The sequence below is a fragment of the Manduca sexta genome, chromosome 23 (assembly GCF_014839805.1).
Source record: "Manduca sexta isolate Smith_Timp_Sample1 chromosome 23, JHU_Msex_v1.0, whole genome shotgun sequence".
NCBI lineage: Eukaryota > Metazoa > Arthropoda > Insecta > Lepidoptera > Sphingidae > Manduca > Manduca sexta.
Window position 1 is genome coordinate 8,305,609 of NC_051137.1, and position 14,693 is coordinate 8,320,301.

The 14,693-nt window shown below is 34.2% G+C and overlaps 2 protein-coding genes across 2 annotated transcripts; one reads left to right on the plus strand and one right to left on the minus strand.

Annotated features, from left to right (window-relative positions):
* LOC115447118 (cullin-3) lies at positions 1 to 9,557 on the plus strand. Its single transcript, XM_037441901.1, is given in 17 exon segments — positions 1 to 91; positions 428 to 590; positions 3,315 to 3,512; positions 3,590 to 3,775; positions 3,979 to 4,141; positions 4,144 to 4,181; positions 4,256 to 4,435; positions 4,689 to 4,883; positions 5,087 to 5,263; positions 5,491 to 5,661; positions 6,554 to 6,661; positions 6,994 to 7,118; positions 7,772 to 8,060; positions 8,171 to 8,340; positions 8,445 to 8,583; positions 8,929 to 9,081; positions 9,444 to 9,557. Coding segments are annotated over 15 exon segments (2,352 nt in total). The 5' UTR covers positions 1 to 91; positions 428 to 530; the 3' UTR covers positions 9,444 to 9,557.
* Positions 9,558 to 12,287: 2,730 nt separating this feature from the next.
* LOC115447119 (B9 domain-containing protein 2) lies at positions 12,288 to 13,779 on the minus strand. Its single transcript, XM_030174053.2, has 4 exons — positions 13,492 to 13,779; positions 13,257 to 13,382; positions 12,855 to 13,080; positions 12,288 to 12,672 (listed from the first exon to the last, which is right to left on the minus strand). The coding sequence occupies exons 1-4, from the start codon at positions 13,580 to 13,582 to the stop codon at positions 12,579 to 12,581; spliced, it is 537 nt and encodes a 178-aa protein (XP_030029913.1). The 5' UTR covers positions 13,583 to 13,779; the 3' UTR covers positions 12,288 to 12,578.
* Between the last annotated feature and the right edge of the window lie 914 nt (positions 13,780 to 14,693).

Consider the following 14,693-nt stretch of genomic DNA (forward strand, 5'->3'; position numbering starts at 1 on the left):
TAGGCATGCAAAACGAATAAATATTTGTACACTACATTCTGCATCAGTGATCTATTTGTGACCAATCTATCAGTGAATTATCTCAGTACACGTAAGTAATCTCATCAAAATGTTTTGCCACTGCCTATGAAAGAAACCGATAAAAGAACGTCACACAATACCTAGTTGAGGTAGCACTACGGCAAAAGGGACGAGAGGAAGGGAGACAAATATACTTTAGTTGTCAATGTCATTAGGATTCACAATTTTTTATCGCTTTATAAATTTATTAATTGTAAGTAGCTCTAAAGATCATATTAATAAAAATTGTGTTATTAGTAATACTAGAATATGACTCATACGTTATTCATTAAAAATCAAAAAATGCATGCAGTATAATGTCAAAACGGAGTTTCCTGATGCAGTGTTTACTAAATTTTGATTTCAGGTGTAAATGAGTGTAACGATGTTTTATCGCGAAAACAAATGAGCAGTGATAAAATAATTTGTAATAATCTAGTGTTTTGTTAGTACAACGTATTTTAATCGCAATGATGAAGAGTACTCTGCCTAAAGACAAGCCTGGCAAGATGAGAATCAGGGCTTTTCCAGTAAGTAACAACAAGCCGAAAACGGCGTCTAGTCATTTTTTATAACTATTATAACACATGTCATTTATTGTTCATTACTTTTAATCTCGTACTATTGTAGAAAATATATTGAAATTGCTGTGAAAATTACATATCATAACCATGACAGTGTTTTATATTTATAAGAAACAATATTATTTAGTTTAACATACAACAATGTTGTTAAAGATTATGGTAGAACTAAACTAATTTGAATATCATTGTCTCAATAAAATATATGTTAATGATGGTGATGATGATATGATGCAAATATTGTGCAAAATAAAACAGGTGAAATTAAATAGCTCTAATAGTTTTCACAGGTGAATGCCTACGGTTATGGATTTGGAGCTATCTTTTTTAGTATAATTCATTCTTATGTCTATTGTAATAGGACCTTGGTTTGCAAATTGATGCACTTGCTGAACTATTTATAATCATAAATTCCTATGTCATAATGAAATGCTGGCATCCCATACTTATTAACTAAATATTTTACTGTCATCCGATACAATGATAAACCTTATTCAAATATGCATTACTTACTATGTTTATTAGTGCTATCTTATCCAAAATGCAAATCCATAATTACATACACTTGATTTTCTTTCCCGTTTTGTTGTATTGAGTGAAGGAAATAACCAATATAAATGCTATGTACCTCCTTTTGAAATATTTCCTTTGTTTGAACCTGTTAAATAGAACAAACAAAACATGTTTAAAAGTTTTAGAAAAGACTGGTAGGGTACTTGATACTTAAAAATCAACCATAAGAAACACCTTTGTTCTTAAATTAAAATAGTCTTTCTGTGTCCACCTTACTTTTCTGGTTTTATACTTTACTTCCTGTACTCTGTTATTCTATATAATAGCATCTATGATAGTTTACAGATATCCTCAAACCATTCTGTGGTCAGTATGAAGGTCTGATATTATTAAACATAGTAGCAAGATTTTTACCACAGTAGAATGAATTCTATATGCATTTACCATGGCTAAGCATTAGGACATCTAAATGTTGATAAAATGGTATAAAATTAGAACTAGTCTAGTTGAAATTTGACTGAAAAATTTAATATAAATGTAACACATTAATAAATTATATTTTTCTGCACTTCTCTATTAACTTAAGTTTGACAAATCACAAACTACTCTGTGTGCACCACATGCTTAAAAAGAAGCAGAAAAAAATCTTCACATTTTAAAATATAGATTCTTATTATTTTCATGCTTTTACTTGTTCATGAGTTATATTTACATGTTTAACTACTATTTCTTATAACTGTGTGAATTTGATATTGAATGATATTCTCTTTCTTTATTATATAGTTAAAATTATCAAATCTTCAATTTTAAAAGTGTTAAAAATGTTCTTATCTATTTTTAACAAAAATTATCTGTTTAGTGTTCTTGGGAAAGGAATGCAAATTTATTACTATATGAACTGATTTTTATATTTAGTTATCCCTGTGATATATAAGTACCTAATTTAACAAACCGTACCTACCAGTGAATTTATTATAATTGTTTTTGGAATCATTTATGCTTACTCATTGCTAACAAAGATGAAGAATGTTGTTTACTGAAACTCATGGTTTTAATTATAGGTGACTTTAAACAATTTTGATTATTGGGTTTTACAGTCAAACTGTTAATTTTATTCATGTTTAAACAACATTATTATAATATAAAAATATTTTTTTATTATTTTGGTTAACTACAATCCAAATTGTAAAACGTATTTAATTTTTTAAACATAATATCAACACTCCTTGTGTATTATGTGTGGTGTAGTGGTTTGAATGATTCACTATTTTATTTAAGGGATAAATCAAATCATACACTTATGTTAGCATCAAATGTAAAACTGTAATTTTGGTGAAATAGCTTTAAATTTGAATGAAAATCTGTATAGACATATAACTTTTATTTGTTTTGTGAATTATTGTGCTACCAGCATACAGCAACTCTATAAACTTTTTTGGACAATATGCTTAATTTTAAATATGGCAAAGAATTTTTATTTCAGAATTTACTACAAAATATTCAAATTTAGAATGTAATAGTTGATACTTCACCAATTTTGATATTTGTCATATTTCTATTTTTGACAAGAGTGGAAATCAATCAAAAGACAAAAATAACAATTATACATTTTCTAGTTATTATATGTTTTGGATTTGTTCTTTTAGTTTATATCATGTTTATGTAACTTTGAAATCAATTAAAGCAATCAAGATGACTCGAAAATTTCAAGTATGGAATTACTCAGAACCATATTATCAAATGTATCCTGATACTTGGGTATGACTACAATACAATAATTGTTCATCATCAACATGACTTCACAATGATCTAATGCATTGATGCAGATTTAAAACAGTTCTTAGGGAAGAGATTAAAATTGTCACAATGACTAGTGACATAAGATTATTATAGATTAAATGAACAGAACATAAATGAGTATATCTATATTGTTATATTATACATAATAATTAACAAAATTCTTTTCACTGCAATTTTATTATATAAATTAATGAGCTTGAATTGTTAAGCTACAAAATATAATTTACTATAATTTTAAACAGCATTTACCATTTTTCAAATTCATAATGGTTTTTATTGATAGCCTTATAACTGTAGAACATCTAATATATTTTTAATTTCCTTTATGCATACTCTCTAATTATTGTTATAACTTTATAGATGACTATGGATGAGAAGTATGTGGAGAGCATATGGAGTTTACTTAAGAATGCTATACAAGAAATACAAAAGAAAAACAATTCCGGGCTCTCTTTTGAGGAACTGTATCGTAATGCATACACTATGGTGTTGCATAAACATGGAGAAAGACTTTACACAGGATTAAAGGAAGTTGTAACTCAACATCTGGAAACTAAGGTGTGTAGAATATAAACAAAGCACCGGAGTGATGTTTTTTTTTTATAAATATTAAGAAACACTTTAAAATATTGCAGGTCCGGGAAGATGTTCTTCATTCTTTACACAATGGATTCCTGCAAACCCTCAATAATGCTTTTACTGATCACCAAACTAGTATGGTGATGATTCGTGACATACTGATGTATATGGACAGAGTTTATGTTCAACAAAATGAAGTAGACAATGTATACAACTTGGGACTCATCATATTCAGAGATCAGGTAGTTATAACATTGTGTATGATAGGAAAATTAAAATTATAACAATAAATTAAGAACCCATATTAAACTTCATCAAAATTAATTCAGTAGTTTTTGTGTTTATTGTGTTCATACAGACCGAGCGATTCAACAGAAAACTGTTTTATAATAATATGTAAGGATTAGTAAAAGAATTACATAAAGATTTCCCTTGATTGGTACAGGTTGTCCGTTATGGATGTATTCGAGACCATCTACGTCAGACTCTACTGGAGCTGGTGGCTCGCGAGCGTCGCGGCGAAGTAGTGGATCGGCTCGCCATCCGCAACGCTTGTCAAATGCTCATGGTACTCGGTATTAATTCGCGAGCAGTGTATGAAGAAGATTTTGAAAACCCTTCCTGCATCAGTCTTCAGAGTTTTATAGAGTAAGTTTTTTGTTTATTGATCTGTAAGCTGTTTATGTTTGTATGAAGTGTAATGTTATTGTTGTGTGTCGCAGATGGAATCTCAAAAGTTCCTGGCGGAGAACAGTGCGGCGGTGTACATCAACCGTGTGGAGGCGCGCATCGCTGAAGAGGCGGAGCGTGCGCGCCACTACCTGGACGAGTCTACCGAGCCGCGCGTCGTCGCCGTGCTCGAGCACGAGCTCATCGAGCGGCACATGAAGACCATCGTCGAGGTCAACACCACAAACATTAAACTTTTTTTACAGTCAAACCCAATGCGTTATCATGTTCGGACTTTTCTAAATTCTCTTTACTGTTGCGTTGAATGCATATCTCAACATTATTCAGCATCAGACAAATCTTCTGTCAATTATTATTTTATGACCATGACGTAATTATGTCCTTTAATTTTTACGAGATCGATAAATGTATTTTTTTCATATAGTGTAGTCGGATGTGATTTTGAGTGTATGTGTATGTCTTCAGATGGAGAACTCTGGCGTGGTGCACATGCTGACGCACACGCGCACGACGGAGCTGGCGTGCGTGTACAAGCTGCTGTCGCGCGTGGCGGAGGGGCTGCGCACGGTGGCGGACGCGGTGTCCGCGCACCTGCGCGAGCAGGGCCGCGCGCTCGTCACCGACGACTCGCACAGCACCAACGCCATCGCTTACGTGCAGGCATGTACCGCACAACACACCACTCACACTCATCAATAACATATATTGGAACACATAATTAAAAGGACGAAAATATTGTGGTACTATACTGTAGACGTGATGTTTGCATCCAGAATGAATGTTAATCTATTCCATGATATTGTGAAAAAAATGTCCCCTGCACGCTTTTGAAATAAACTAATTGTTTTTTTTTTTCTTTGCAGAATCTACTTGATCTTAAAGACAGATTTGATCATTTCCTGCAAAATTCTTTCAACAACGACAAGATTTTCAAGCACATGATTGCATCAGATTTTGAATACTTTCTTAACTTAAATAATAAGTCTCCAGAATTCTTGTCTTTATTTATTGATGGAAAACTGAAGAAAGGCGAAAAAGGCGTAAGTATACATTAACTTTTCGATCCATTGTATTTTACATTCATAATGTTGACATGAACATTTCTATTGTTCTTGGTACTACCTTCATTTAATTGTTTTATTTCTCTCAACTAACAGGACAGTGAGTGACTCCCTGTGTCATGATGACACTATACCAGTTATTCTGTAAACAAAAAGAATTCACAAATAACTAATTACAAAAATTACCACTAGTGATGACATTGCAGATGAGTGAGCAGGAAATCGAAGCGGTATTAGACAAGACTATGGTGCTGTTCCGTTTCCTGCAAGAGAAGGACGTGTTCGAACGCTATTACAAACAGCACCTCGCCAAGCGACTCCTGCTCAACAAATCGGTCTCCGATGACAGTGAAAAGAATATGATCTCCAAACTTAAGGTTCAATATATTTTACTTGGTCAATTAACGTGGTATAGACAAAATAATTTTCAATGGGGACATATCATTTATAATAATTTTGAATTTTTCCCAGAAGGAAGGTTTACTGAAAGACGTGGAACCACGCGACTTCCACTGTATAATCGGTGATGTCTCCCACATAGAAAACTCCGTCAATAACCAGTGATCCTCCGATATCCCATTACCATATATTCCATTCTGCAAAATTCTTTACTATAATGTTACTGTGGATATGTTCTTGTGAGTCAGTTCACTAATAACCATCTCAGTAGCAGATCTGTTGAAAAATCTTGCTTAAAGTCTTGTTATTTTAATTCAATTTATTTTAAATGGTTTGTCTAATATTGCAAAAACCCTAAATGCCTATTGAATAAAGTGTAAAGAATTTTGCAGAAAATGGTTGAGACTTTAAGCAGGGTTGTTTGGTTAACCGCGCGTTACTAATAAACATTGTATACATCTGTATTAGTTATTCAGTGTTTTGTCTGTTCATGTTGACATTTACCATCAGAGTGAGCGAGACAAAGCATTATGTAATACACATATACAGCAATTATTCATATGGCCCTAAGTAATTAGACACTTACTGCGGTATACATAGCACGTAATTGTAGCTCATATTATTCTATTTTTGGTCATCGATTTTATTGATACATGTTTAACCCCAAAAAAAAAGTCCAGGAAAAGTATTAAAATAGTAAAAGTCCAAGGGCCTCCCAGTAGTCTTTAGAGATCTGAATAAGTCCAGTATGTATTGAAGGTTTTTGTAGTTTAAGAATTGGGAAACGTCAGAAAATGTTAACAGATTATTCTTATTACAAATGCGTTCAAATACGGTCTATAAGTCCTAAACTTAATATTTATTTTGCAGACTGAGTGTGGTTGTCAGTTCACATCGAAGTTGGAAGGCATGTTCAAAGACATGACAGTCTCGAACACAATCATGGAAGAGTTCAAGGAACATGTACTGTCAGCTGGGGTAAATATTCCGTTTATTACAAATATGTTTTAAGTACCTTAAATCCAGATTATTCATATTTATTTTCATATACGAATATACATTTGAAATATTGAATAAGAGGTGATTTTAAATTCGTCAAATTAAATTTATTGGTAGGATAAAGTACAACATAATTGTAAAATCTCTGTCTCACTTTTGCATCCAATCAGGTTGTAATTAATTTGATGGATAAATTTTATCTGATGATTTGAAATTATAATTAAATTAATAAAATGTTTTGATGTGAAACCAATTTCTGTAGAAAGTATTGTTTGCACCCTAAAGCCTAACTGATTCATAATGTTCGTCAGACCAATCTTCACGGCGTGGATTTATCTGTACGTGTCCTGACAACCGGATTCTGGCCGACACAAAGTGCAACACCCAAATGCAATATACCTACCGCCCCGAGAAATGCGTTTGACGTTTTTAGAAGGTAATTGCGTGTGTGCGGATCTTTTTGCATGTCCTCACTCGTTAATTTTTATTATATACTACATTAACAATAATGATCATTAAATTATGAATGTGACTTTAAGATACTATGTTCATTGTAGTCTAGTTAGATGAAAAGATTTTGGAAAACTATAGTCATAATTTGTATTTCATTATAAATATAATGAAGGTATTATTAACATTTTACAGTTTCATTGGTGATGCCAAATTATAGTTAATTCTTGAAAGACAGATACTTTAATATTATGAATCGTATATGTTGATGTGATACATGTTATATAGCGGCTCACACCGGTTGTTAGCGTGGCGACGCGTTACTACATGCGCGTAATTTTCTCACCGCGCAGGGCTCATTTATTTATACCGTATATAGTTCACTTTCGAACATGTTGCCGGTTATATTTCAAAGTAATAACTATAAAAATGAAATTTAAGTGAAAATATTGTTACAAACATAAAAATGAATAGTCAGCCTTTTTCTTTAATTATGCATATTTCTTTTTTAAATATCTTTTCATGAATATTTTCTATACAAAAAAAAAACAATATTTCACATCTGCCGCGCGGCCCACGACGGATCAAGCTTTTTTAAAAGAAATGTTTATAGAGAGTGAAGTTCCGTTGTATGTGTAGTTTCTACCTGGCGAAGCACTCGGGGCGGCAGTTGTCGCTGCAGCCGCAGCTGGGCAGCGCCGACCTGCACGCCACGTTCCGCGGCGGCGCGCCGGGGCCGGCGGCGGGCGGCGCGGCGAGCGGCTCGGCGAACGGCTCGGCGAACGGCTCGGCGGGCCCCGGCTCGCCGCCGCACTCCCCCGCCGCGCCCGCCGCCGCCGCCGCGCCGCGCCGGCACATCATACAGGTCTCCACCTTCCAGATGTGCGTGCTGCTGCTCTTCAACAAGCGCGAACGACTCACCTACGAGGTTACTACTTACTACACATCTTATATCTCTTTGCCATACTCCATGCCGACGGCAAAACATGAATTGCATATTTTTTATTTAGTTAATTAATTAATTAATATTATTTCTAGGAAATACTGAACGAGACTGATATACCTGAAAAAGATCTGGTTCGCGCACTGCAGTCGTTGGCCATGGGTAAACCCACTCAGCGAGTACTGATAAAACAACCTAAGACTAAGGAAATTGAACCTTCACACGTGTTCTATGTTAATGATGCTTTCACATCAAAACTACATAGGTAAATATGCAAATACATAAAATCCCTCCATATTTTCACTAACCGACTTTAGATAAACGTTAGTAAAACCTTATTGACAAAAATGTGTAATTTCAACTTTACAGGGTTAAGATTCAGACTGTAGCAGCTAAAGGCGAGTCGGAGCCTGAACGACGTGAAACTCGCAACAAAGTGGACGAAGATCGAAAGCACGAGATAGAAGCCGCCATCGTGCGCATTATGAAAGCTCGAAAGAAAATGGCTGTATGTACTTTTTTTATTCTAAAATGGTTTAGTGTGTTATTTGATATTGTTATATTAGGCTGCAGCCACCCACATCGCGCATTTTATGCGTACTTTATTTAGTTTCTCCCGTATATAGATATACCTTGTTATAACGTTACATTTTATGATATGTCACGATAACATTGGTGCGTCACGCAATTTTTATAAGTGCGGATTGCAAGCGACCCACATACATATCGGTATGCACACAGCTTGCGAGGTGCACGCCAACAGATTGTAAGTGTTTGTTGTTACCACGTGTTAGTTTCTGAGTAGGGCGTGGCCTGGCTGGCCAGCCGACAGTAACGCGTGTGTCGGTCGCAGCACACGCTGCTGGTGGCGGAGGTGACGGAGCAGCTGCGGGCGCGGTTCCTGCCGTCGCCGGTGGTGATCAAGAAGCGCATCGAGGGCCTCATCGAGCGCGAGTACCTCGCGCGCACGCCCGACGACCGCAAGGTCTACACTTACGTCGCATAGGTGCGTCACACTTACTACTCGCCACTCACTACCACTACCCACAACCCACTTCTCACACCTCTTGCAGCTGCTGTTTGTATACACTAGATTGCATTCTCATTATGGAATTAAATGAATCCCGAAAATATTGGAGTCGATCTGTTTGTAAAAATATTGTAAATATCAATATAGCTGTAGCCGGATTCGTTGTTCGTGTACAATCATAGTTATTTCTTGACGTAATGTAGCATCTAAATTAAACATTTCTTTTATAATTAATAAACGTTTTATTATATGAGCGCCTTTCAAATTCCATTTCCTGCACTGGCGGACTCGCGGGTCTCGCGAGTCTCTTCTGAACTTAAAATGGGTTTTATTTGCAGGCTATAACACACACTCAAGATTGTTAAGTCCTTGAAGGGGATGCCAAGTTAGAAGTGATAGAAGTAACAAAGTATTTAAATTATTTCAAAATAAAATTATTAGTTATTATCAAACAGTATTTTATTTAAAGATAATATGACAGTAAACTAAAATTACATAATACATTATATTACTACATTGGAAATAAGATTTATTAGAAGGAAAGAAAAAATCTTTAGGTATATTAATATCTAAGTGAGGATTACTAGCATATTCGAAGACTGGAGGTTTACTTACATCTATAAAACTTATATCCATATTTATGACTATTGACATATTATTTTCTATAGTAAAACTCTTATTACTTATAACTACTTGGTGTTCTACTGATACAATTTTATTTCCTTGTCCATTCAACCTCGTAAATCTGAACGACAGAGATATCTTAGTTATTAAATTATAACAAAGTATTTCATGGGCTTTATTGTCAACCTTACCATACACAGATTCTTGATAAGAATTATTAAAGTTTAAATCTATCCATTCATCATCATTATTTTTAGGATTTCCGTAAGCAGATATTGCTATTGTTTGATTCGAAAAGAGTAACATTTGTATTTCATCCTTTATTTCTCTACATACCTCATTATGATTTTTAACCTTATAATTCTTATGGACATACCTACATTTTAGTCTTTTGTTCACACCAAATATTACAAAATTATCAATAGTACGTTGATGAAGGCATTGTCCATTTCTAATTCCAGGAAGGGAGTAATATTTATGGGTGTAATTTCTACTGTTATAAAAGTTTTCAGTGTAATTGCTTTTTACTCGAGAAATTATAACTTTAAGACCTTTGTGATACCCTGGATTGCCGCTATATTTCACTATTTCGTCAACTGATGTATTTGTTAACAAAAACTTAACCCTTATTTTCTGCGACACATAGGGTAAAACAGTTGACACCTTTTGAACATACAATTTTACAGTAGCATTTACAATTTTATTTTGGCGGGTATAAAATGTATAGTCCACCGTCAAAGCAATATTTGTGCATAAGTTCCCTGTGCATGACGACTGGTGCAAGCTCTTGTTGTAACTCTCGCAAGCAAAATCATCGCAAATAAACGCTGTCCAATTTGCGCAATGGAGCGTAGAACAGTTCTGAAACAATATTGAACATTATGTTTCATTAATAATGATATGTAGGTGAATGGTTCCACTGACGAGGATGCACAATATCGGACAACATGGAGACAATTAAGTAGGCAGGCAGAATCTCACAGTACTTACATGACGCCAGAGAGAGTGTACCGACCACATAATAATTAATATAAATAAGCTAATACCAACAAAAACAACACTACTTACTAAAGTAGAACTATTCATGGAACTATTTGTAGCACTTATGATCTTTGTTTGTTCTACTACATTTAAAATATTGAACATCTCAAGATCTTCTAATTTTACTACGCATTCAAGTTCTTCATCCTTTAAAAAGACGGCTGGTTTTCTCTTACTACAGTAGTTGTTTATTAGTGGACATGGTAAATCTGAAATTGAACACCGTTTCTATAGCTTGTTAGTTGTTTGTAAGAGAGTAAGCAAACAAATGGAGCATTATAGTTCACACCATGAGGAAGGAGAAGGAATTATGAATCTACCAAGTTTTTACCGATTGAGACTATTTATTTGTTTCTATTGCGTGACGATTCCCATTAAATACTTTGCCCGATCTGGGATTCGAATCTGTGACCGCAAAGCTGTGGTAATACAGCTCGCGTATTACGCAACTACGCCACCGAGACAATCTCACGTCAGTTTTAAGATAAAGTATTGTGGAATGTGGACACTAAACTATAAGTGTGAATGATGTGATTGAATTCATTAACGTATGGTAATCTGTGAATTAAAAGTGTGATAGGCAAATATTAAATAATAATAGGTGTAATAGATCATATACTAACCGATAGAAACAATTGATCCTTTGCCAATAAGCCATAACGGATCACCCGGTTCATACATCTCTTTAGCAAATATTGGTTTATTACTCAAATTGCTGTAATTTCGCCATTTGTAATATTGGTGCGGCATTGAAACCTGACACACAAAAAAATATAAAATTAATAAAAAATATTAACCACAGAAATAAATTGCGGAAATTTACTTACTTTCTTATGGCTGATCTTTCGTTTTTCAGGTATGTTAATTTTTACAATGCAAAACATGCTGTCAAATACGTTATTCCTGTACCGGTCGTCGTTGTAAAATAAATAGGCCTGGCATACATCATCTTGACTTGTGGATTTGTTCATGGAATTGTTACAATGGAATAAAATCTGTTCTTCATAAGAACAATCATTATCACAACAACAATTTATGTCACACACTTCATACTAAAACAAACAACATATTTACATTGTAAAATACTAAAATTTATAATAATCTTTGTAATTTTTATTATAAAGGTTAAGGAGATCCGCTTATTTGACGATACTGCGACAGACATTGTAATAAAAACTAAACACGGACCCAATACCTACCACAAACACAGAATGATTGATGAAAGCTAGTCTGTGCAAAACAGAAAAATGCATCAAGTTCCAAGAGGGCATGATGAGCTCGTAATATCTTCAATGCTATAAATGAAGAAATTGAATTCGGAGCGCTAAATGGCGACGACTATAAAATATATTATACTCACCAACAAATTACAGTTGCAATCTTTAACAGTCCTGGGTTTTATATTTGGCTTAAGAGCAGGGGGTTGTATGTTTACAGGAAAGTTTATTTCAGTTACATTATCCACCTCAGTATTAGTAAAAAGATCCGTAGTGAAACTAAAATCTGTTGTAGTAATATTTTCATCGTAAAATATATCTAATACCGTGCTTGTCATTGTTGTACTCGGTGGAAGAATAAACCTTGAAGTGTTTCTGTAGATAGGTTTCTTTAACTCAAAGTTCGCTTTCGTTGATTTCCTAAGTTTATCACTATGAATATGTTTAATATCATCATTTTCCTCTGAGTTAGCTACATTATGATCTAGTGATTCTGTCTCTTGTAATTGATCTTGAATAAAATCCATGACGCAGAATTGTATGAGTATGGACAAAAGGGTAAAACCAAAATATACTAGAACTCTCATGTTGTTATTTATACTCTACGCCAAATGAAGAGAAATTTCTAAGAATAACATCAATATGTAGCGTTACGAGTCCTTTTGATTTGGTTTTGAGTTTATACCTGCAAATAAATATAATATCAAAACCCATATTCATAGATAACTATTTCCAAATGTCTATCAGTGTTTATCATTGACTGAAACACAGATGATTCTAAAGATTTTTTTAATGTGAAAAAAGTTCAACATTTTACCTATCTCACAAATACATATTTATAGGTATAATTAAATATTTTCTTCTTACCTATCACTGCCTAAATTAATAATATCAGTTTCAAGAAGTTGTGACGATCCTCCAAGAAAGTAGTGCCGAATTCTATCGGTGAATGTGCTTGCTGCGGGTGCCCAACATGGTATTGTTATAGTATGGTGACCCGGCGCAGACGGCAGCGAGGTGCAGCCATATCCCACCACCCATGAACGACCAATATTGTCTAAACAGCTTACTTGCAAAATTATTTTTGGCCAACCTGAATAAATTATAAATGCTTTATGGTATACAGATATCAAATAAAAGGTTCATAAGAACCGAAAGACGCAGTGCCGGATCGAGTCGATGGTGAGTTTCAGACTTAGCGATCACTACGACTATGATATTAACAACAATTAATAAATAATGAATATAATAAAAAATATTTTATCTTACCTTGTATTCCTTTTGTTACGTAATGGATGTCAATAGGATGGGCCCACACAACCTTCTGAGAATGATCAGATTTTCCTGAGACTGTCTGACCTTCAGGGCATCCAGACACGAGTGTCCAATTTGGACCTTGATGCAAAATCAACAAATTTTCTTTTATATCTCAAATGAATTAAATATACTATTGTATAACTTCAGAATAAATTGTCATTTAATATACTCCAACGCTTATACATACCGGCTTGAAAAGAATATCTACAGAATAATGAAAAATCTCCCAAAAAGTTTGTGGTGCCTTGTAACTGTCCTAATAAATGCAACTCGGCCATTAGATAATAAACTCGAATCTTGCACTTTCATATTTAACTAATTATTACATATTGAGAATAAAGGTAAACATGTCTTATTGGTATTTTTTTATAATCCTGCACAAATCTTAAAATACAATGATTGTATTTCCGTCATTGACTTACATTCTGTTGTAAAACTTTTGTTGTCAAAAGGTTGCCATGGTTACTATGCCACCAAAACTTACCTACTTGAACCAGAATCAAATATGTTTCAAATAAAATGCTATTTGGTCACAACTTGTTTCGGGACCTCACTGGCAAAACCCAAGTGAAGAAACCTGACAGACAAGATTTCGGCTTTACGTGATGCATAATATGTCGTTATATACAAATTCCATCTAATATTCAGATTGTAAAATTCTGAACACATATAAACTTATATTTATTTTAATTTGGCGCGTGCCACTATCATTTTTGATAAATGACAATGGCGACGAGGATAAATCTATGCCTGGGAAAATCATGGCGGTACGCTAAGTAAGAACTGAGAATCTATACTATTATATAAAGCTGAAGAGTTTGTTTGTTTATTTGAACGCGCTAATCTCAGGAACTACCAGGTCAAAGTGAAAAATTCTTTTCGGGTTGGATAGCCCTTTGTTCGTGGAGTGCTATAGGCTATATATAATCACGCTATGACCAATAGGAGCGGAGTAGTAATGGCTAATCTTAGGAACTACCGGTTTGAATTGAAAAATTCTTTTTTTGTTGGATAGCCCTTTGTTCGTGGAATGCTATAGGCTATATATCATAACGCTATGACCAATGGGAGCAGAGCAGTAATGAAACATTTTGTAAAAACGGGGAAAATTTATTAGTTTTGAGAGCTTCCGTTGCGTGCGCTACGTAAACGGTTAAAGTTATGCAACAATGATGTATGACGGGATTGTTCCTCTTAAAAAGTTCTACAAAAATATATTATAAAACAAAGTCCCCTGCTGCATCTATCTGCCTGAACGTGTTAAAGTCAAAAACTACGCAACATATTAAGATGAAATTTAGTATGGAGACAGTTTAAGACCCTGGGAAGAACGTAGGCTCCCAGGAAAATATATAGCGTGACTTTTATAACGGAAATCTTTAGCCCGAA

Coding starts and splice junctions, on each gene's coding strand:
- LOC115447119 (XM_030174053.2), bottom strand. CDS start 13,582: ATGGCCGAGTTGCATTTATTAGGACAGTTACAAGGCACCACAAACTTT. Junction 13,383..13,491: donor TAGATATTCTTTTCAAGCCG/GTATGTATAAGC, acceptor TTTTGCATCAAG/GTCCAAATTGGACACTCGTG. Junction 12,673..12,854: donor ATTAATTTAGGCAGTGATAG/GTAAGAAGAAAA, acceptor ATTTATTTGCAG/GTATAAACTCAAAACCAAAT.